General features: G+C 42.7%; 1 protein-coding gene across 1 annotated transcript in view; it reads right to left on the reverse strand.

Annotated features, from left to right (window-relative positions):
• The window catches only part of LOC115415767 (titin-like), a 108,004-nt gene that overhangs the window by 48,136 nt on the left and 35,342 nt on the right, over positions 1-24,526 (reverse strand). Inside the window, exons 7-9 of the mRNA XM_030129410.1 lie at positions 20,411-20,560; positions 12,834-12,892; positions 10,848-10,868 (exon numbers count right to left, since the gene is read on the reverse strand). Coding sequence (XP_029985270.1) covers positions 10,848-10,868; positions 12,834-12,892; positions 20,411-20,560 — 230 coding nt within the window. The remainder of the gene's footprint in view (positions 1-10,847; positions 10,869-12,833; positions 12,893-20,410; positions 20,561-24,526) is intronic.

Below are 24,526 nucleotides of genomic sequence, written 5' to 3' on the forward strand. Positions count from 1 at the left end.
GGTTAAAGGGTTCATATGTGACCCTGTACCTGGACTCAGGGGTTAAAGGGTTCATATGTGACCCTGTACCTGGACTCAGGGGTTAAAGGGTTCATATGTGACCCTGTACCTGGAACCAGGGGTTAAAGGGTTCATATGTGACCCTGTACCTGGACTCAGGGGTTAAAGGGTTCATATGTGACCCTGTACCTGGACTCAGGGGTTAAAGGGTTCATATGTGACCCTGTACCTGGAACCTGGGGTTAAAGGGTTCATATGTGACCCTGTACCTGGACTCAGGGGTTAAAGGGTTCATATGTGACCCTGTACCTGGAACCAGGGGTTAAAGGGTTCATATGTGACCCTGTACCTGGAACCAGGGGTTAAAGGGTTCATATGTGACCCTGTACCTGGACTCAGGGGTTAAAGGGTTCATATGTGACCCTGTCCCTGGACTCAGGGGTTAAAGGGTTCATATGTGACCCTGTCCCTGGAACCAGGGGTTAAAGGGTTCATATGTGACCCTGTACCTGGACTCAGGGGTTAAAGGGTTCATATGTGACCCTGTACCTGGAACCAGGGGTTAAAGGGTTCATATGTGACCCTGTACCTGGACTCAGGGGTTAAAGGGTTCATATGTGACCCTGTCCCTGGACTCAGGGGTTAAAGGGTTCATATGTGACCCTGTACCTGGACTCAGGGGTTAAAGGGTTCATATGTGACCCTGTACCTGGAACCAGGGGTTAAAGGGTTCATATGTGACCCTGTACCTGGAACCAGGGGTTAAAGGGTTCATATGTGACCCTGTACCTGGAACCAGGGGTTAAAGGGTTCATATGTGACCCTGTACCTGGAACCAGGGGTTAAAGGGTTCATATGTGACCCTGTACCTGGACTCAGGGGTTAAAGGGTTCATATGTGACCCTGTACCTGGACTCAGGGGTTAAAGGGTTCATATGTGACCCTGTACCTGGAACCTGGGGTTAAAGGGTTCATATGTGAACCTGTACCTGGAACCAGGGGTTAAAGGGTTCATATGTGAACCTGTACCTGGAACCAGGGGTTAAAGGGTTCATATGTGAACCTGTACCTGGAACCTGGGGTTAAAGGGTTCATATGTGACCCTGTACCTGGACTCAGGGGTTAAAGGGTTCATATGTGACCCTGTACCTGGACTCAGGGGTTAAAGGGTTCATATGTGACCCTGTACCTGGAACCTGGGGTTAAAGGGTTCATATGTGACCCTGTACCTGGACTCAGGGGTTAAAGGGTTCATATGTGACCCTGTACCTGGACTCGGGGGTTAAAGGGTTCATATGTGAACCTGTACCTGGAACCTGGGGTTAAAGGGTTCATATGTGACCCTGTACCTGGAACCAGGGGTTAAAGGGTTCATATGTGACCCTGTACCTGGAACCTGGGGTTAAAGGGTTCATATGTGACCCTGTACCTGGAACCAGGGGTTAAAGGGTTCATCTGTGAACCTGTACCTGGAACCTGGGGTTAAAGGGTTCATATGTGACCCTGTACCTGGACTCAGGGGTTAAAGGGTTCATATGTGACCCTGTACCTGGACTCGGGGGTTAAAGGGTTCATATGTGACCCTGTACCTGGACTCGGGGGTTAAAGGGTTCATATGTGAACCTGTACCTGGAACCAGGGGTTAAAGGGTTCATATGTGAACCTGTACCTGGAACCAGGGGTTAAAGGGTTCATATGTGACCCTGTACCTGGAACCAGGGGTTAAAGGGTTCATATGTGACCCTGTACCTGGACTCAGGGGTTAAAGGGTTCATATGTGACCCTGTACCTGGACTCGGGGGTTAAAGGGTTCATATGTGACCCTGTACCTGGACTCGGGGGTTAAAGGGTTCATATGTGACCCTGTACCTGGACTCGGGGGTTAAAGGGTTCATATGTGACCCTGTACCTGGAACCTGGGGTTAAAGGGTTCATATGTGACCCTGTACCTGGAACCTGGGGTTAAAGGGTTCATATGTGACCCTGTACCTGGACTCAGGGGTTAAAGGGTTCATATGTGACCCTGTACCTGGACTCAGGGGTTAAAGGGTTCATATGTGACCCTGTACCTGGAACCTGGGGTTAAAGGGTTCATATGTGACCCTGTACCTGGACTCAGGGGTTAAAGGGTTCATATGTGACCCTGTACCTGGAACCAGGGGTTAAAGGGTTCATATGTGACCCTGTACCTGGACTCAGGGGTTAAAGGGTTCATATGTGACCCTGTACCTGGAACCAGGGGTTAAAGGGTTCATATGTGACCCTGTACCTGGAACCAGGGGTTAAAGGGTTCATATGTGACCCTGTACCTGGACTCAGGGGTTAAAGGGTTCATATGTGACCCTGTACCTGGAACCAGGGGTTAAAGGGTTCATATGTGACCCTGTACCTGGACTCAGGGGTTAAAGGGTTCATATGTGACCCTGTACCTGGAACCAGGGGTTAAAGGGTTCATATGTGACCCTGTACCTGGACTCAGGGGTTAAAGGGTTCATATGTGACCCTGTACCTGGAACCAGGGGTTAAAGGGTTCATATGTGACCCTGTACCTGGAACCAGGGGTTAAAGGGTTCATATGTGACCCTGTACCTGGAACCAGGGGTTAAAGGGTTCATATGTGACCCTGTACCTGGACTCAGGGGTTAAAGGGTTCATATGTGACCCTGTACCTGGACTCAGGGGTTAAAGGGTTCATATGTGACCCTGTCCCTGGACTCAGGGGTTAAAGGGTTCATATGTGACCCTGTCCCTGGAACCAGGGGTTAAAGGGTTCATATGTGACCCTGTACCTGGACTCAGGGGTTAAAGGGTTCATATGTGACCCTGTACCTGGAACCAGGGGTTAAAGGGTTCATATGTGACCCTGTCCCTGGACTCAGGGGTTAAAGGGTTCATATGTGACCCTGTACCTGGACTCAGGGGTTAAAGGGTTCATATGTGACCCTGTACCTGGAACCAGGGGTTAAAGGGTTCATATGTGACCCTGTACCTGGAACCAGGGGTTAAAGGGTTCATATGTGACCCTGTACCTGGACTCAGGGGTTAAAGGGTTCATATGTGACCCTGTACCTGGAACCAGGGGTTAAAGGGTTCATATGTGACCCTGTACCTGGACTCAGGGGTTAAAGGGTTCATATGTGACCCTGTACCTGGACTCAGGGGTTAAAGGGTTCATATGTGACCCTGTACCTGGAACCAGGGGTTAAAGGGTTCATATGTGACCCTGTCCCTGGACTCAGGGGTTAAAGGGTTCATATGTGACCCTGTCCCTGGAACCAGGGGTTAAAGGGTTCATATGTGACCCTGTACCTGGACTCAGGGGTTAAAGGGTTCATATGTGACCCTGTCCCTGGACTCAGGGGTTAAAGGGTTCATATGTGACCCTGTACCTGGAACCAGGGGTTAAAGGGTTCATATGTGACCCTGTCCCTGGACTCAGGGGTTAAAGGGTTCATATGTGACCCTGTACCTGGACTCAGGGGTTAAAGGGTTCATATGTGACCCTGTACCTGGAACCAGGGGTTAAAGGGTTCATATGTGAACCTGTACCTGGAACCAGGGGTTAAAGGGTTCATATGTGACCCTGTACCTGGAACCAGGGGTTAAAGGGTTCATATGTGACCCTGTACCTGGACTCAGGGGTTAAAGGGTTCATATGTGACCCTGTACCTGGAACCAGGGGTTAAAGGGTTCATATGTGACCCTGTACCTGGACTCAGGGGTTAAAGGGTTCATATGTGACCCTGTACCTGGACTCAGGGGTTAAAGGGTTCATATGTGACCCTGTACCTGGAACCAGGGGTTAAAGGGTTCATATGTGACCCTGTCCCTGGACTCAGGGGTTAAAGGGTTCATATGTGACCCTGTCCCTGGACTCAGGGGTTAAAGGGTTCATATGTGACCCTGTACCTGGACTCAGGGGTTAAAGGGTTCATATGTGAACCTGTACCTGGAACCAGGGGTTAAAGGGTTCATATGTGACCCTGTACCTGGAACCAGGGGTTAAAGGGTTCATATGTGACCCTGTACCTGGACTCAGGGGTTAAAGGGTTCATGTGTGACCCTGTACCTGGAACCAGGTAAAGGTGCCCTAAATTTGGACACCAAGCACAACTGGCTTCTATAAATCCTTCTATGTTAAATGTTCAAATTAAATCTGGACGTTTTCGGTTAAAATATGGGATTTCTAGAAGCCAGGTGTGCTTGGTGTCCAAATGTAGTCACTTCCTGTCCTTTCACATGGTGTCTTTTCTGTTGTGATCCTACCTATCCCACTGCTGATGCTGACCTGTGAGTGTGCAGGTGGGACAGATGTTTGTGCTGTTCATTTGCTCAGATCTCATCCAGAACAGAACATAGACCTTCAGTTTGCACAGATCCGTTCCCTCAGTAGAACAGATAGAACACAGAACATTTACACTGAATATGAGGAGGAGTTTGGGTGGAATGAGTGGACAAAAGGAGCAGGTTACAAGTCTGCGATGAATAAAATCTACACTCTGTCATTCTGTGTAACATGTAATTCCAAATGTTCAGTCAGTCTGTTCCCATTTCTTAGGACTATAGATTCTGTGAAATGATTCTGAACATTTCACACCTCCAGCTCTTGTTGTTCAGCAGTTATAGAAGCTGAAAATAGACCAACATTTACAGTTGCAATTTTGGTCACAATTTTCGGGGACCCCCTACCTACTTCAAAAGGACAGAACTGTGGAACTATTTACAATTAAGCCTTGACAGTTTGGGTTTTCCATCATATATAATGTTCTGTAAGTATGTAAACATGTAGAACAATCTGACAGGGTCAGGTGGGAAATGTTCTTAAAATCTGTTGATTTCATCTGGAATGACCCAATATTTTAGTGTAATTTTTGCATTTCACAAACTCATCCCCAGGGCCGGACTGGACCCTTTGGTGGGCTGGATTTGGCCCTTGGGACGCATGTTTGACACCTGTGGGTTAAAGGTCATCCCAGACACATGGTGCTACAGGCTGAGGCAGAAGAACAGACGCTGCATCAGGACTTGATCAACATTCTGCACGGCTGCTGTCGTCGGACAGAAGCAGCTGATTTCCTCGATGCGTCTGATTAGAATGGTGACGATGTAAATTTCTTTGCTTTTGTGTGAAGTGACGTAGCCCAACAACAGCCCGTCTTCATCAGGTTTCAGCGCTGCTTCTGCTTTGGAAAACGTTCCTCAGCTGCGTTTCAGTCCAAACTCCAGCTGTTCTTTGTCTGGACCGGTCCAATATCCATAAACCAGGGCTGTCAAACATGCACCCCCCAAAGGTTCCAGTCCCACCCCTGGGAGGAATTTACAGAGTGTCTAAACTCCACAGTCCAGGCTGTGGAACTCATGTTTGTGTGGGTTCCACATCCAGACCAACCTGATCTACAGTCCAATAATAACAGCAGAAGAACCCACACAAAAGAATGACTGCAGATTTACTACTGGGTTTGATGGAAAAATAATATTCCATTATGTCTGTAAATAATGACAACTGCAAATGTTTGTCTTTGTTTTAGTGCAAAAAATCACATTAAATTGTGAAACTCTTTCCATTTCCAAACTCTCCTGTACCAATAAAATGTGACTAACCTGAACAAATGTGTCCAACCTGAAATGTCTGTATTAAATTCAGTCCAGTTTGAACTCCTTTCTTCCTGTTCCTCAGTGTTTAGTGTCTTTGTAGATCTGATCCAGAATGCACATGGACTAATGAGAAGTGGAGGAAGAAGACTGAGAAAATTACACTGATTTTTCTTAAGTTTTTTTTTTTTTATTTAAATTTCAGTTTTTTCTGGGTTTTTTGTTTGGATAGTTTATAAAAGGAAGTATTTTCATACTTATATGTTTTTTTTGCAGTCAAACACAGACATAAATGTGCAGTTGTCATTCTTTCTGGGTTCTTCTGTTCTTATCTGACTGGTCCGGTCCACTGCAGATCAGATCAGATCTGAATGTGGAACCTGAAGGAACAGGAGTTTAGAACCTGCTGTAAACACAGGTCTGGGTTCCACCTCTGGGATGCCTTTTCCTTATCGCTCCATTCTTTCCAGTCAGTGTCAGTGTTTGCTGCTTCCTCTCTCTCTCTCTCACACACACACACACACACACACACACACACACACACACACACACACACACACCTCTGAGCGGTGGTGTCGGTGTACGTCTGCTCTACCTGTTGCCAATCATGTCATCATCCAACACTGACTCTACGTTAAGCTGCTCTTTGTTCTATTTTTTTTGCTGTGTTAGTCTCCAGATGTGGCCAGCCCACACATTAAAACACCTTTTCATGCCTTGAACTATTCCAGTGGGAGGTCAGATGTCCACAGTACAAAGCCAAACAGCTGGATTCTGTTGAGTCTGTCTTCTGTTTGTGTGCTGCACCTTGGATTCAAAGGGAGCCTTTCTTTGTGTGTAAAGCTAGATCTTTTGCATAATTCCCTCTGCTGCTTTATCTACATCCTGAACCTGAAGGTCAACCTGCAACAGCCTGCAACACATGACATGCACACAGACTGGGCTTTGAGCTGACACCAGGGTTTGGACTGCCGTCATCCACCGCAGCCTACAGAGCTGACAGGGTGGAGGCCTCTGAGGAGACACTCACACAGCAGGGCCACTGTGGCTGTGGGTGTGGGTGGGGGTGTGAGGGTGGGTGTGAGGGTGTGGGTGAGGGTGTGTGTGTGAGGGTGTGTGTGTGAGGGTGTGTGTGTGTGTGTGTGGGTGGGTGAGGGTGTGTGTGTGTGAGGGTGTGGGTGTGAGTGGGTGTGTGAGGGTGTGGGTGGGTGTGTGTGTGTGTGTGAGGGTGTGTGTGTGTGTGTGTAGGTGTGAGGGTGTGGGTGAGGGTGTGTGTGTGAGGGTGGGTGTGTGTGTGTGTGTGAGGGTGTGGGTGTGAGTGGGTGTGTGGGTGTGTGTGAGGGTGGGTGTGTGTGTGTGTGTGTAGGTGTGAGGGTGTGGGTGAGGGTGTGTGTGTGAGGGTGGGTGGGTGTGTGTGTGTGTGAGGGTGTGGGTGTGAGTGGGTGTGTGGGTGTGTGTGAGGGTGGGTGTGGGTGTGTGTGTGAGGGTGGGGTGTGTGTGTGTGTGAGGGTGGTGGGTGTGTGTGTGTGTGTGAGGTGTGTGTGTGTGAGGGTGTGGTGTGGTGTGTGGTGTGGGTGTGGGTTGTGTGTGTGTGTGTGTGTGTGTGTGGGTGTGTGGGGTGTGTGTGTGTGGGGTGTGTGTTGTGTGTGTAGGTGTGTGGGTGTGTGTGTGTGTGTGTGGGTGTGTGTGTGTGTGTGTGTGAGGGTGTGTGTGTGTGTGTGGTGTGTGTGTGTGAGGGGGTGTGTGTGGTGTGTGTGTGTGTGTGGGTGTGTGTGTGTGTGTGTGTGTGTGGGGGGTGTGTGGGTGTGTGTGGGTGTGTGTTGGTTCATGATACACATTTAATGTGACTCAGGATGGAACCATATGAAAATTTCATATCACGGTTATTGTGACTAAAATTATCAATTATTATTATTGCGGTATTGTTGAAATGTGCTCAAAATGTTCAAGAAGTACTGATACACACTGAAATAATTTAACCAAGATGTATTTTTAAAAAATAAATCTAATATAATCCCAGTCCCACTGTCCCTTCTGTGTCAGAAACATTCACATATTAACCCTTAGTGGTCTGAGTCTATTCTGTCTGTTTTTCAGTCCTTTTGATTTGGCCTTTATATACTATAGAAACAAATGTTTACTATACCCATGTTTGGATCTGTTTTTTCAGCACAACTTCATCTAGATCATCTGTCTATTATTTTTTCACTTTAACCTACTATAAAAACACAAAAGGACAGAAAACACAAAAAATATACAGGGTGTGGAAGCCAAATGTACACTGAACATGTAGTTGTTTTTTCTCAGCAGACACTACGTCAGTTGTTTTGAACCCAAACATATACTGATGTCATAATCATACCTAACACTATTATCCATACCTTTTCACAAACTTTTGCCCATATGAGTAATCAGGAAAGCAAACGTCAAAGAGTGTGTGATTTGCTGAATGCACTCGTCACACCAAAGGAGATTTCAGAAATAGTTGGAGTGTCCATAAAGACTGTTTCTAATGGAAAGAAGAGAATGACTATGAGCAAAACTATTACCAGAAAGTCTGGAAGATACTATTAAAGAAGAATGGGAGAAGTTGTCACCCCAATATTTGAGGAACACTTGTGCAAGTTTCAGGAAGTGTGTGAAGGCAGTTATTGAGAAAGAAGGAGGACACATAGAATAAAAACATTTTCTATTATGGACATTTTCTTGTGGAAAATAAATTCTCATGACTTTCAATAAACTAATTGGTCATACACTGTCTTTCAATCCCTGCCTCAAAATATTGTACATTTTGCTTCCCCACCCTGTAAAATCCACTGTGATAAATGTATATAATTTTTTGCATAAATAACACACAGATGTTTAACGAACCTTTTCACAGACTTTAAAAGTAAATATTGGTTCCAAATATTAGGTATAGAAAATTAAAATTGTAATAAATTCAGACTATACTCAAATATTTGACATAAAAGCAGATCTGTACACAGGCGTTTTTCCCCTAAAAGTGCGGTAATCAAACACAGTTATCATGAGAATTAGAATTTAAACACTAATACTAGCCGTCTGTGATTTTACCGCCGTTTATGGTTATCGTGGTAATGGTTACAGCCCTACATGTGAATTCTATCAGTTTGGAGTCTGAACTGAATGTGACCCTGAAGTGACCCACATGCACTCAAGAGGTCCTGAAGTGACCCACATGGACTAAAGAGGTCCTGATGGAATACCAGACCACGCAGACACACACTGTGTTTACACAGGTAACACTCCTGGGATGCAGAATTGTGAAGTTTTTCGCATTTCAATGATGTAAAGGTCAGATAAATGCGACCTGGACGTTCAGACTGAAATCACTTTGGAAAATATTAGATCTGGATCAGATTTCGGACCGCATATGAAAGTGGTCTGGGTCAGATTAGTGCTGTTCAGACTGTCTGTAACAGATCAGATCCAGGTCACATACGAACAAAAAAATCAGATTTGTTCCACATTTACCTGCATCTGAACGGAGCCATATTGAGTATTTGGTATTTTTGTTTATGACTGAAGTTGATGAAATACAAAAATGTAAAGAAAAAAAAATTGGATGGACGGACTGTTGGATGTGTAAAGTCTCCTAAATGCCTGGTATTAGTCCAGTTTAGTTCGTACCGGTCCTGGTCCAGTTTAGTTCGTACCGGTCCTGGTCCAGTTTAGTTCGTACCGGTCCTGGTCCAGTTTCATTAGTACCGGTCCTGGTCCAGTTTAGTTCGTACCGGTCCTGGTCCAGTTTAGTTAGTACCGGTCCTGGTCCAGTTTAGTTAGTACCGGTCCTGGTCCAGTTTCATTAGTACCGGTCCTGGTCCAGTTTAGTTAGTACCGGTCCTGGTCCAGTTTCGTTAGTACCGGTCCTGGTCCAGTTTAGTTAGTACCGGTCCTGGTCCAGTTTCATTAGTCCTGGTCCTGGTCCAGTTTCATTAGTACCGGCCCTGGTCCCGTTTAGTTAGTACCGGTCCTGGTCCAGTTTCATTAGTCCTGGTCCTGGTCCAGTTTCATTAGTACCGGTCCTGGTCCAGTTTAGTTAGTACCGGTCCTGGTCCAGTTTCATTAGTCCTGGTCCTGGTCCAGTTTCATTAGTACCGGCCCTGGTCCAGTTTAGTTAGTACCGGTCCTGGTCCAGTTTCATTAGTACTGGTCCTGGTCCCGTTTAGTTAGTACCGGCCCTGGTCCAGTTTAGTTAGTACCGGTCCTGGTCCAGTTTCATTAGTACCGGTCCTGGTCCCGTTTAGTTAGTACCGGTCCTGGTCCAGTTTCATTAGTCCTGGTCCTGGTCCAGTTTCATTAGTACCGGTCCTGGTCCAGTTTAGTTAGTACCGGTCCTGGTCCAGTTTCATTAGTCCTGGTCCTGGTCCAGTTTCATTAGTACCGGTCCTGGTCCAGTTTAGTTAGTACCGGTCCTGGTCCAGTTTCATTAGTCCTGGTCCTGGTCCAGTTTAGTTAGTACCGGTCCTGGTCCAGTTTCATTAGTCCTGGTCCTGGTCCAGTTTAGTTAGTACCGGTCCTGGTCCAGTTTCATTAGTCCTGGTCCTGGTCCAGACCTCTGTCTCTGTGTCTGGAGTCTAACCCATGTGTTTGTCCTGCAGCTGAACTGGTCCGGTCCATGTGTGTGTGGTCCAGATGTGGTTCCGGTCCAGTCCAGGTGGTACTTCCACACTGGTTCCGTCTGTGGTTCCTCTCACTTGGACAGTTTCTGTGTTGTGTGGGTTCTGGACTCCAGACTAAAGCTGGGGGGGGTGTGCTGTGAATCCTTCATCAGATTAGAGGACGAGCTCCTGCTGTGGACCGGCCTCTGCGTTATTGGCTGTGACAGCGCCAGACACGGCGGGGGACGGCACGTTAATGGGGGGGGGGCTTGATAATGACTGAGTCCACAAGTGTTGGCGTTTGAGCGTTGGTTCACCTGCCCAGTCTGATAACGACAGAGGAGGACCAGGACCCAGCAGAACCCAGGACCCAGCAGAACCCAGCAGAACCCAGCAGAACCCAGCAGAACCCAGCAGAACCCAGGACCCAGAGCTTACACCTCTGACTCCAATTTTGGACTAAACCCTGGGTCTGGGGGGGCGGAGCTAATCCAGAGCCACATCCAAACAAACACTGATCTGCAAACCAGGCCAGAACCTGCACCAACACACCGGGGGGTGGGGTGGGGGTGGGGTGGGGGTGGGGTGGGGGCGGAGACGACAGAGCAGGTTTCAGCTTTGGAATGGACTTACCCGTCAGTGTCCTGGGTCTCGCTGGCATTGGAGAAAAGAGAAGAAGGAGGAGGTCAAGAAAAACACTAACTGTAATAAAAAGTGCAGTTTTAGGTCTTACAGTGATTTCATTTTGTAAGATTCTCCTCAATTTCGTGTCGGTTTCATCAACTTTATTTGTGAAAACAGATTTTTTTACTGATATTTTCCTCTTTTATACGACTGAATGACTCTTTAATTTCACATTTTGACAGTTCCGTTTGGGGTCGTTCATTAGTAAAACAGCAGCTGCTCGAATTCATGTTTTAAGTTTGGTTTTGAAGTGTTGAAATCACATATTCACATTTTTAGTTCCTCATATTAATGATTAATTTATGAGAACATCATACCCACTGGAACGGAACATAACTGGAGGCTTTCATCATCGGAAAAATAACAGATTGATCTAATTATTATATTTTTTACATTCTGTCTTCATGTTTTGTCCTCAGTTCAACAGATTTGTCTCATAAATTTTTAAACCTCATATCCACTAATTCTATCAATACATGGAAATAATTGGTGTAAAATGCAAAATGAATAAAAACAGCCCAAGTAATGAATTAAAGGAATAAAAATTAACAAATCAACAAAATAATAAGTAACATTAACACTACAAACCAAAAACTGAAGAAAAAATAATGAAATGGGCAAAAAAATGTTGAAAATAAAGCAACAAATTGAACAAAAATGAAAGAAAAATAATTAAGTAGCCAACAAAATAAACCAGAGCAGCCAAAGTACTCAATAAAATGAACAAAACTAATTTAAAAAAAAAAAAAAAAAAAAATCAGGAACAAGAACAAACTAAGCCACAAACTGAACCAAATTTAAGAAATATGTTGAAATAACTGGTGTCAAATACAGTTCTTCATCTTTTCATGGTCATTGGATATGACCATATTTGGACGTTCAGAGGCTCTGTATTTACCGTGGAAACACTGTCATCTCCTACAACATTGATTCACCAGTCAAAACCCATTCAGTTGGATCAATGACAGTGGATAAAATGAACAAAAAGTGAATAAAAAACCAACAAAATAGTAAATAATGTGAAAAAATAAGCCAAAAATAGAAGCAAAAAACAGAATCAAAGCAACAAAATGAACAAAAATGTATAATAAATCAACAAAATAGTAACATCAATAACATAAGCCACAAACTGAACCAAACTGAAGAAAAAAAAAAAGAATGAAAATGATTAAAAATGTAAACACTGATTCCCCAGTTAAACCCATGGAGTTGGATTAATGCCAGCGGATGGACACACTGGGTTTATGATCAGTTAATGACAGATTTGGCTTAAAAAGTCACTTTTTCTTCAGTTTGATCTGTTTGTGGCATAGTAACTTTTGAATTTACTCTTTAAAGAACATCTACATGATCAGTGAATTAAATATAGAAAATACAGCATTTACAGTGAAAAAAATGCAAAATACAGTTGATAATATTAGAATAAATGGTGATAAATTACTGAAGAAAGGTTAAATATAGTGAAAATTCATTTAAAAGTCCTATAAAATACCTGTTTATGGTTTAAAAATGTCTGTAGTTTTAGAAAAACCGTCTCTAACTGTGATATTTTCAGTTATTTCCACAGCTCTAAACCACTTGTATATTGTCCATCAGTCTTTATTTTCACATTTCGTTCTTGTTGTTGGTTCTGCTGCCGTGGAAACCAACAGGAAACAGCCTCATTGATCCCACTTCCATCTCCTGAAGAGCAGACGATAAAATAATCTGCCCTGTTCGTCACGGTTCCAAACAATCGCCCGCAGCGGCATCGACACAATCCCGACCACAACAAGCCTCTTATCTACGACGAAGCGCCGCCCACGCCAAAACCAGGCGCTGGTGCGGACGGTACTGAAAGGATCAGAGGTGTGGGGACGGCCTGGCTCATCCAGTCAGGCTGTAATCACACCCCCTTCAGTCCTGTGTGTGCTCAGGTGGATGGCTCACACTTACCTGATCCCCAGCACATGGATGGCCTTAAACCCGGGCAGTTTGTCGAACGCGTGGTGCATCTGCAAAAGAAGAAACATGCTTTTTAATAAGTGTGGCTCAGGCCGCCGCCCCCTTCCCTCCGCTGAGGCCCGTGTAATTAACTCAGAGTCGTCAAACTGAAGCCGGTTAATAAGGCTGGCAGAGCGCCAAGCAGACCAAGGCACACACGAATGGGACCCTTCACTGGGACCCGTTAAGCACCTGGACTCGTACCACAGAACCACCTTTATGGGCTCCGTCAGGAAACGTCCTGGGCCGCTGCGACGCCGACTTTAACCCTTTAAGGCAGCGCTGTCAAACTCATTTGAGTTCAGTTCCATATTTACCCACTTTGATCTGCAGTGGGCCAGACCAGTAAAATAATGACTGAATAACCTATAAATAATGACACATACAAGATTTTCTTTTTGTTTAGTACAAAAAAACCCAATTAAATAATGAAAATATTTACATTTTACAAAAAAGATGTGAATAACCTGAAAAAAATGAAATTTCGTTTGAAAAATTAGTGCAATTTGAACACTGTTCTGCCTGGACTTCTTATTCCTACATGTGCATTTCCACACAGTGTTCCATAAACATTTGGGAACAGACAGAATATTGTTCACATGTTGGAGTTTGAACTAAAATGTGAACAGTTTCTCCAATATTCCATCTGTTATTCTGAACACAACTGCAGATCCCAGTGGATCCATAAATGCACCAAACATTTAGGAACAGGCAGAATATTGTTCAAACTGCACAGTTCAGGTTGTTCATCTGTGTGTTTATTTATGGATTTATTTACATTTTATTGTGAAAGAACAGTTTTGTAAATGTAAATATTTTCACAGTGTAATGTCATTTTTTTCACTTAAATTTTTTCCACATAATTGTTCACAGTAAATGTGTGTTTGTCATTCTTTCTGGTTTCTTGTGTTGTTCTTTTGACTGTAGATCACATGTGTCTGTATGTGGAACCTGAACCAAAAGGATTTGTTCAACCTGGACTGTTCAGGTTCAGTTATGCACTTTCATCCTGCAGGGCCGCAATGAAACCTTTGGAGGGGGGGCAGATTTGGGCCCCGGGCCGCAGGTTTGACACCTGTGCTTTAAGGACTCCCATTAGTACAGGACTAGCTTTATCAGAAAATGTCTTTTTTTGCCAATTTTTTTGCCCATTTTTTTCAGGAAGAACTTAACTTTCAATACCTTTATTAAACATTTACATGATCAGTGACTTAAATATAAGAAATACAGGATTTACACTGAAAAATAAAAAGGATATTATAATAAAGGGTGTAAAATTATACAAATGGATCATTCATCTGTATCATCAAATGCATTAAAACTTAAGCCGAAAATAATGTAACCTAAGTGGTACTATGGTCAGCATTAAAGCGTAATTTTATTCATTAATGATAGATTTGACTGAAAAAGCCAGTTTTTCTTCAGTTTTTTCTGTTATGACAAAATAACCTTTGAACTTACACTGAAAGAAAAAAAATTAGACAGGATAATATTATAATAAATGGTCATAAATCCCTTATTAAAAGTTAAATGTTAGAACAGGACTAGATTTATTACAGCCTTTTACAATAAAAGTGTCAGAATTTATTTATTTATTTTTGCCAATTCTTGTGCCCATTTTTTCAAGAAGAACTTAACTTTAAATATCTGTCCATTCATTCTATTATTATTATAAATGCTTAAACATACTTGAATTTTGATCATATTTATGATGTAAACCAACTGTAAATGTTGATAACTTAACGTTCTGAGTTTCTATAAATCACTTCTCCTCTGTTTTCCATTGTAGGTGTTCTAGATCATTGTGAGTCCATGTTGTTCTTGTTCTTTTTGGTTCTTTGGTGTCATTTGGATCCAGTTGATAGTCTGTGTTCACTTTGTGTCTAGTTGTAGACAGAGCCCCTCATTTCACTAGTCTCTTTTCCATTGACCCTCAAATTACATGAATATAACTTGCGCATAAAAATGTACCTAATGGAAAACAACAATTTCGCCAAAACTCTTGTTTTTCGATTAAACGTTTTTGCGCTGGTAAGAAGTGGTTTTTCAGGCATAGCGCAAATGATATATCACACAAAAGTGCAATGGAAAGACCTTTTTTCACAACTAGAGTCAGGTGAATAAAGAAAAAACAGATGTTGACAGACATTACAAAAACGAAGAAGAGTTTGAAAAGAAATATGCCGCAGTCTTTGTGGACACACTAGGAAACCACATCATTTTTTTATTTAGTAGGAGATAGAGGGGTAAAATATAAGAATAATGAATATATCTTTAAATAAACATGATATTTACATTTGTTGCCATGTTTATGGAACGTGTCATCAATGATAATAAATAAACAAATCATCCCATTTGTGTTTTAATGGAAAAACCGACATTATGTACTTCTGTTTTTTTGACATTTAGTCAATATTGGTAAAGTTTTACACAGATGTCCGATGGAAAAGAGACTAGTGACAAAAACATCCATTATCTGATTCAAAGATACACACACTGTATCTGTGTATGAACTGGATACATCTGCAGATATATATATATATATATATATATATATATATATATATATATATATATATATATATATATATATATATATATACACACACACACACACACACACACACACAAATAAACACACATTTCTATAATATTTACAGATACAATACAACATAGGTGTCAAACATGCATCCCGGGGGCCAAATCTGGCCCGCCAAAGGGTCCAATCCGGCCCTAGGGATGAATCTGTGAAATGCAAAAATTACACTGAAGATATTAACAATCAATGGCGTTGAAATCATTTTAATTCAGGTTCCACATACAGACACATACAGTCCAATTAGATTTTAAATGGGTCAGAACCAGTAAAATATTACCATTATAACCTATAAATAATGACAACCCCAAATTTGATTTTTTGGTGTAAAAAAGTAAAATTACATGAAAATGTTTATAAAATGTGAATAACCTGAACAAATAGAACAAACAGAAATGTCTTAAGAAAAGTAAATGCAATTTGACCAATATTCTGTCTGTTATTAAATGTTTAGTGCGATTGTAACGCCCATGTGTAAATGATAAACTGATAATCTAAGGCAGAATATTGTTAAAATTGCACTTGTTTCTCTTAAGACAATTCAAGTTGTTCATGTTATTCAGATTTTTAAGGAAACTTTGTAGATGTAAACCTGACCATAATATAATTTTACTTTTTTCACTGTTATCATCTTACTGGTTCGGCCCACTGCAGATCAAATTGGGCTGAATTTGGCCCCTGAACTAAAATGAGTTTGACACCCCTGCAATACAACTACCAATTAACTATACAAACTGGAAAAATACAGAGAAAAACAGTAAAAAAAAAAAAAAAAAAGGCAAAATAAACAACAAAACTCAACAAAAACACATTAAAACACAATAGTAGAACACTCCAAAACACGCTATCACTATTATATACAATTATTTACAAGAATTCACCACTAAAACCTCCATAAAACACTGATAAGTCATAAAAATCTTCCATGTCTCTCTCACCGACTGCACTCTGCTGCTCTATGATCCACCCACTCCCACCTCTAAGTATGTCATAATGTGTTATATATCATCCAAAAGCTCCGAATCCCAGTTTTCAGATGCTGTTTGAATTTTGCCAATAGGATGAACGGTTCAGACGTTATGGTCATTTAAATGGAAATAAAATCATCATAAACACACTGGTCTTAAAGGGTTAATTACGACTATTTTAATGAGGAAACAAAACTATACAACTTAATTCCCCAACATGACTGAGTGTGGGAAACGACGGACCTCAGCAGTCAGAGAGGACTCTGGGAAACCGAGTCTGTGACCTGAGGGACGACTTCTGTAATCAGCTTAACAACGACCCGACACCGATCGATACCCAGAGGACTCATGGGAAAAAAGACCGTTAATGGACACATTACAGAGTCCATTAGGCTCATATTAGTTCAACTGTGTTAGACTGTGACACCGAAGCTGTTTACACCAACAGAAAAACCCTCAAACTGGAACGAACCCCATAATTATAATAATCAGATGTGATGTGTTTACAGTCCCTCACTAATATGACACTGTTTGGACATTTTACAGCAGCAGAAACACCAGTGTTTCATCTGAAATGTCATATTTTTTACCTTTTAACCTTAATAATTAGCCTTAAAACTGAAGTCCATGATGCTAATGCATTTACATGACCATAAAAATAAAATAACTGTTATAATCAGATAATTGTAATAATCAGATGTGATGCATTTACAGTCACTCCAGAAATATGAATATTGGATTTTTTATTCTTATTCCTTATGGATTATTTACTGGAGTACGTGCCAACAGTGATGTTGGAATTAAACATCCTGTTTTTGTCTTTAACGTCACTTCCATTTTCTAGGATTTTTTTTTTTTTTTACATGTTCAGATAGGGCTGCTCGATTATAGAAAAAAAAAAAAATCACAATTATTTTAGCAATAATTGAAATCACGATTATTAAAAACGATTATTTGTTAACCTTAAAGTTGTTTATTTTTTTCTTGCAAAGCAATGTAAAATATACTCTTTAAACATAAATAAAGCTTTTAACCACTAAAAGTATTTTCACTTTTGTATGAAACAAAAAAATCTTTGAATGCAAATAAGTGTACTGTAAATTCAAGTATGTTTCCTTTTGTAAACAAATAGTGCACTGGAATTAAACTGCTATAGACTTGCCATAGAACTGTAGCAATAAAAAAAAAAAAAAAAAAAACTCACGTAAAGTGCAAATTATAAATTCAAGTATGTTCAATGTAGTATGAAACAGTAAATTCAGTGGTGTGCTGTGAGGTTTCAGTTCAGGCCTTCTGTATACATCAGCCATCTACAGGGTGTCCCATAAGTCTCCATACATAGGAGACATAATACATATGGTTCTAACATGTATTTCTTTATATTTCTTCTTTATAGTTCTTCAGCAGTGGAGGACACGCATTGAAATGTGTTCCCGACAAAATGGCAGTCATATAGAGCATATTATAGAAATAAAAATGGTTTATGTCAAGAAACGTTTCTTTTTCCTGTGTATGCAGACTTCTGGGACACCCTATAGAATACGTACGTTAGGGTTATACGGGTTAGGGTTAGGTTAATACGGGAGTTACAGCGTAAAGAGATTCGGAGACTGAAGATTGCATTGCGGACGAAGTTGTTTTTATGCGTTTCAGTTTTTCATAAGATAAAGAATATGATAAAGGTGGCGGTGGTTAAACTTTAGATGGTTACAAAGGTTTGTTGTGTTAGCGGTCGGTGTGGACACAACTACCAAACACTTTTTGCACATGATGTGTTTTTGCTCTTCGTCTTCTTCATCAAACCCAAAGTGATTCCATACAATTGAATTGGACTTGCCTTTTTTGTTTACCAAGCACTTCTGCTGGGATTCTCCTGCCGTTTTTCCAGACCGCTGGTACAACTGTCCTCTTGGGGTGGACCTGCCGGCTAGCAGCAGCTGTAGCTTAGAGGGGGGCGGGGCAGAGCAGCTCATGGTAGCTTGCGTGCGCGTGAATTAAAACGACTCAAAATTAATAATCGTTTTTTTCTCGATTACATAATTTTTGTAATCGTTGCGTGTAATAATCGAAATCGTAATTGAATTTCGATTAATTGCACAGCCCTATGTTCAGATGTAAAAAAAAAAAAAACAGAGGCGGAGCTAAAACTAGACCAGTCGAGTGACAGTCCAAATACTTCTGGACCTGACTGTTGATCTGTTCCTGATCTACACTCATTTTCCTAAAAACCACAATTAACAATAACAGTACATTGAACAAAAGTGACATGAACTTCCGAGTCTGTACTGGTTGTATTTAAATGTAAACTCTTCTTGACTTTACTGTAGACGGGTTCATTACTGTGTGATAAATGGAGCGTATGCACAGGAGCTTTATTTGGTTTCCCACATTCGGACATCACTCATTTCCCCTGAGGCTGGAATCAATAAACTCTTATATTAAAACCGTCTTATCTTTAAAACCAGCCTCCGCTTATGGACGCTCACAGAAGCACTTCCACTCACTGGTAAATGCAGAATAAATGCGAAAAGTCAGGGTTAAACACGGCTGGTTTCACGTTGTTTGTAATCTGACCTAAGAAATTAGCTTATTTATAGGAAGAATTCCATAAATAACATGTAAGGTTATTTAATTCTACATGAAAAACTCTGACAACTAGTTGATGCTGTTGGAAAGTAGTTCATTAAAGTAAAATAAAAGAGGTAATATTAGAATAATTGGACAGAAGACGAACAGCAGAGAAAAACTCAGAGAGAGAATCGGCACCAATATGGTCTCAAGTAAAATAATAGTAAAATAAAGTATAAATAATGTCAAAAATGGATAAAAATCTGAGAAACTTTAACAAACTGAACAGAAACCAGCAACAATTAACAAAAAAATTAACAAATATGAACAAAAAAAACAATGATACAAATGAAACGTGCAAAAAATTGAGAAACATGAACAAAAAAGGGGGGGTGTAAAAACCAACAAAAAAGAAAAAATAAATAATGAGATGAAAAAAATCAAAATTTAAGAGACAAGGATAAAAACAAATAAACAAAAAAAAATTCACAAAAACCCAAATATGAACAAATTCAACAAGAACAAAACATACAAAAGTTTGAGAAACAAAAAAAACAGAAATAAACAAAAAACAAAAAAATCTATAAATGAAAATCTAATTAATAGCAAAATGTACAAAAATTTAAGGAAACGAGTAAAAAGAAAAGAAATAACAAAAACATAAGAAATTCAACAAGAATTTTTTTTTTTTTTTACAAAAAATCAAACAGAAATAAAATAAACAAATAAAATAGAACAAAAAAAAAATCAACAAATGTGAACAAAATAACAACAAAATTTGCACAAATATGGACAAAAATTTGACAAACATCAATAAAATGATGTTAAAATTACATGGACCAGACCGGACCAGACCGGACCAGACCAGACCAGACCAGACCGGACCGGACTGGACAATTTGGTATTGGACCACGGGCTGCATGTTTGTTCCATTTCTAAGAGGGCCCTGGAGGACTGGAGGTCTGACTGGGTCTGGTATGAGGGTCTGCTATGAGGGTCTGATGGGGGTCTGATATGGGGGTCTGGTATGAGGGTCTGGTATGAAGGTCTGGTATGAGGGTCTGATGGGGGTCTGCTATGAGGGTCTGATGGGGGTCTGATATGGGGGTCTGATATGAGGGTCTGATGGGGGTCTGGTATGAGGGTCTGGTATGAGGGTCTGATGGGGGTCTGATATGAGGGTCTGATGGGGGTCTGATATGGGGGTCTGATATGGGGGTCTGGTATGAGGGTCTGATGGGGGTCTGATATGGGGGTCTGGTATGAGGGTCTGATATGAGGGTCTGATATGAGGGTCTGATGGGGGTCTGATATGAGGGTCTGATGGGGGTCTGATATGGGGGTCTAGTATGAGGGTCTGATGGGGGTCTGATATGGGTCTGGTGTGCGGGTCTCACCTGGTCCTGCAAGTGCTGGGCCAGGTCCACGTACTGGGGCGAGTCCCGGTCGTCCAGCAGCTCCCTGTAACCCGGGTCCACCAGGTCGATGCTGAACTCCACCGTCTGCTCCACCGGACCCTCTGGGACCACGTTGGGCAGGTCCGAGTCCTTCAGGACACAGGTAACCATAGCAACAGCATCAGCATCAGCCCTGCGGTCTGTCCCATCCCTCTGTGAGCCACATGTGTTCCACTACCACCCCAGACCGCCCGGCTCACACCAGCCTGTCTCCACATGTCCACTGGCGGTGCGTGCTCCTGGTTGGTGCAGCTGTTTTCAGCCCGTGTGTCCACGGTGGTGAAGGGGTTTTTTATTCCAAACCAACCAGCTTCCATCTGTGATGGAAAATGTGCGAGCGATAACCAAGGAAAAGAACAAATACGGTCTCCACTGCTGAAGAGCGCTGACAGCCATCCAACTCACCCCAACGTTTCCCATTTTTTATGAGTTCCCTCTGAACACACAGGGGTACGCAGCGGTGCAGACCTCCACCAGTGGAAGTACAAACCAAACCTGTCACTCATCTGTCTTTTCTCTTCCTGCTGAAGCTAAACTTTTAAAGCTTACAGAGAAAACACTAACATTAGTATCACAGTAGTGTTCCTCTGTCGTCTACAGGTTTGGTATTACTGACTTTCTTCTTCTTCATTAAACTTTCCTCTCCTTCGTGGTATTTGTCCAGTATGGTTCATTCAGAGCGGCGCCCCCTGGTGGATTAACTGACAAACGCTCATTCCAACACATTAAATGTCAGTAGCAGCACTTTGTTCCAGTCAGACTAATGACAACGACAATAAAGCACATTTACAAAAGGAACTAACAACTGGAATGGGATTACTAAGGACTAGGATCAGTACTCGGTATCAGCAAGTACTCAAATGGAAGTACTCGTACTCGGTCTGGAAAAAAGAGGTATGGGTGCATCCCTAGTGTATGGGATCAGACTCAGAGGTTTCACTGGTACATTTATTTTATATTGAACCTCATGCACATCAGTGGTCAGAATAACTGTATTTATACGCCTGTCATTTATTGTGTTGTTTTACATCAGATTAGAAATAAAAATAGTTTAGATGAAAATGTTGACTTCATTTTTTATGATGTTTTCGTATGAAACTGAAGCAAGATTGAACAGATTTTTAAGATCAAAATGCACCAGAATGCAGGAAAAAGACCCAGACTGGACCTACACTGGACCTACACTGGACCTACACTGGACCTACACTGGACCAGACTGGACCTAGACTGGACCAGACTGGACCTAGACTGGACCAGACTGGACCTACACTGGACCTACACTGGACCTACACTGGACCAGACTGGACCTAGACTGGACCAGACCGGACCTAGACTGGACCTAGACTGGACCTAGACTGGACCAGACTGGACCTACACTGGACCTAGACTGGACCTAGACTGGACCAGACTGGGCCTAGACTGGACCAGACCGGACCTACACTGGACCTTGACTGGACCTACACTGGACCAGACCGGACCTAGACTGGACCAGACTGGACCTAGACTGGACCAGACCGGACTTAGACTGGACCTAGACTGGACCAGACCGGACCTAGACTGGACCTAGACTGGACTTAGACTGGACCAGACCGGACCGGACCTAGACTGGACCTAGACTGGACCAGACTGGGCCTAGACTGGACCAGACCGGACCTACACTGGACCTTGACTGGACCTAGACTGGACCAGACCGGACCTAGACTGGACCAGACTGGACCTAGACTGGACCAGACCGGACTTAGACTGGACCTAGACTGGACCAAGACTGGACCAGACCGGACCTAGACTGGACCTAGACGGGACCAGACTGGACCTAGACTGGACCAGACCGGACCTAGACTGGACCTAGACTGGACCAGACCGGACCTAGACTGGACCAGACCTGACCTAGACTGGACCAGACCGGACCTAGACTGGACCAGACCGGACCTAGACTGGACTTAGACTGGACCAGACTGGACCTAGACTGGACCAGACCTGACCTAGACTGGACCAGACTGGACCTAGACTGGACAAGACTGGACCAGACCTGACCTAGACTGGACCAGACTGGACCAGACCTGACCTAGACTGGACCAGACTGGACCAGACTGGACCTAGACTGGACCTAGACTGGACCAGACTGGACCAGACCTGACCTAGACTGGACCAGACTGGACCTAGACTGGACCAGACCGGACCTAGACTGGACCAGACTGGACCTAGACTGGACCAGACCGGACCTACACTGGACCTAGACTGGACCTAGACTGGACCAGACCGGACCTAGACTGGACCTAGACTGAACCTAGACTGGACCAGACTGGACCTACACTGGACCTAGACTGGACCTAGACTGGACCAGACTGGGCCTAGACTGGACCAGACCGGACCTACACTGGACCTTGACTGGACCTAGACTGGACCAGACCGGACCTAGACTGGACCAGACTGGACCTAGACTGGACCAGACCGGACTTAGACTGGACCTAGACTGGACCAGACCGGACCTAGACTGGACCTAGACTGGACTTAGACTGGACCAGACCGGACCGGACCTAGACTGGACCTAGACTGGACCAGACTGGGCCTAGACTGGACCAGACCGGACCTACACTGGACCTTGACTGGACCTAGACTGGACCAGACCGGACCTAGACTGGACCAGACTGGACCTAGACTGGACCAGACCAGACTTAGACTGGACCTAGACTGGACCAAGACTGGACCAGACCGGACCTAGACTGGACCTAGACCGGACCAGACTGGACCTAGACTGGACCTAGACTGGACCAGACCGGACCTAGACTGGACCTAGACTGGACCAGACCGGACCTAGACTGGACCAGACCTGACCTAGACTGGACATGACCGGACCTAGACTGGACCAGACCGGACCTAGACTGGACTTAGACTGGACCAGACTGGACCTAGACTGGACCAGACCTGACCTAGACTGGACCAGACTGGACCTAGACTGGACCTAGACTGGACCAGACTGGACCAGACTGGACCAGACCTGACCTAGACTGGACCAGACTGGACCTAGACTGGACCAGACTGGACCAGACTGGACCTAGACTGGACCTAGACTGGACCAGACTGGACCAGACCTGACCTAGACTGGACCAGACTGGACCAGACTGGACCAGACCTGACCTAGACTGGACCAGACTGGACCAGACTGGACCAGACTGGACCAGATTGGCTGTGGCTTTTTGTGGCTGCACTCATTCCTACTACTGTAGCCACAGTGGCTGGATCGTTCATTTTCCTAGTGCAAGCACAGGGCTGGCATTAGTTTAGTATTCTACTGAACTGTTTTTATCTCATTATTTCTCCTTTAACTGTTTTTATCTCATTATTTCTCCTTTAAGTGTTTTTATCTCATTATTTCTCCTTTAACTGTTTTTATCTCATTATTTCTCCTTTAACTGTTTTTATCTCATTATTTCTCCTTTAAGTGTTTTTCTCTCATTATTTCTCCTTTAAGTGTTTTTCTCTCATTATTTCTCCTTTAACTGTTTTTATCTCATTATTTCTCCTTTAAGTGTTTTTCTCTCATTATTTCTCCTTTAAGTGTTTTTCTCTCATTATTTCTCCTTTAACTGTTTTTATCTCATTATTTCTCCTTTAAGTGTTTTTCTCTCATTATTTCTCCTTTAAGTGTTTTTCTCTCATTATTTCTCCTTTAAGTGTTTTTCTCTCATTATTTCTCCTTTAACTGTTTTTATCTCATTATTTCTCCTTTAAGTGTTTTTCTCTCATTATTTCTCCTTTAAGTGTTTTTCTCTCATTATTTCTCCTTTAAGTGTTTTTATCTCATTATTTCTCCTTTAAGTGTTTTTCTCTCATTATTTCTCCTTTAAGTGTTTTTCTCTCATTATTTCTCCTTTAAGTGTTTTTCTCTCATTATTTCTCCTTTAAGTGTTTTTCTCTCATTATTTCTCCTTTAACTGTTTTTCTCTCATTATTTCTCCTTTAACTGTTTTTTCTCTCACTATTTCTCCTTTAACTGTTTTTATCTCATTATTTCTCCTTTAACTGTTTTTCTCTCATTATTTCTCCTTAACTGTT

Source organism: Sphaeramia orbicularis, unplaced genomic scaffold, assembly GCF_902148855.1.
Source record: "Sphaeramia orbicularis unplaced genomic scaffold, fSphaOr1.1, whole genome shotgun sequence".
Taxonomy (NCBI): domain Eukaryota; kingdom Metazoa; phylum Chordata; class Actinopteri; order Kurtiformes; family Apogonidae; genus Sphaeramia; species Sphaeramia orbicularis.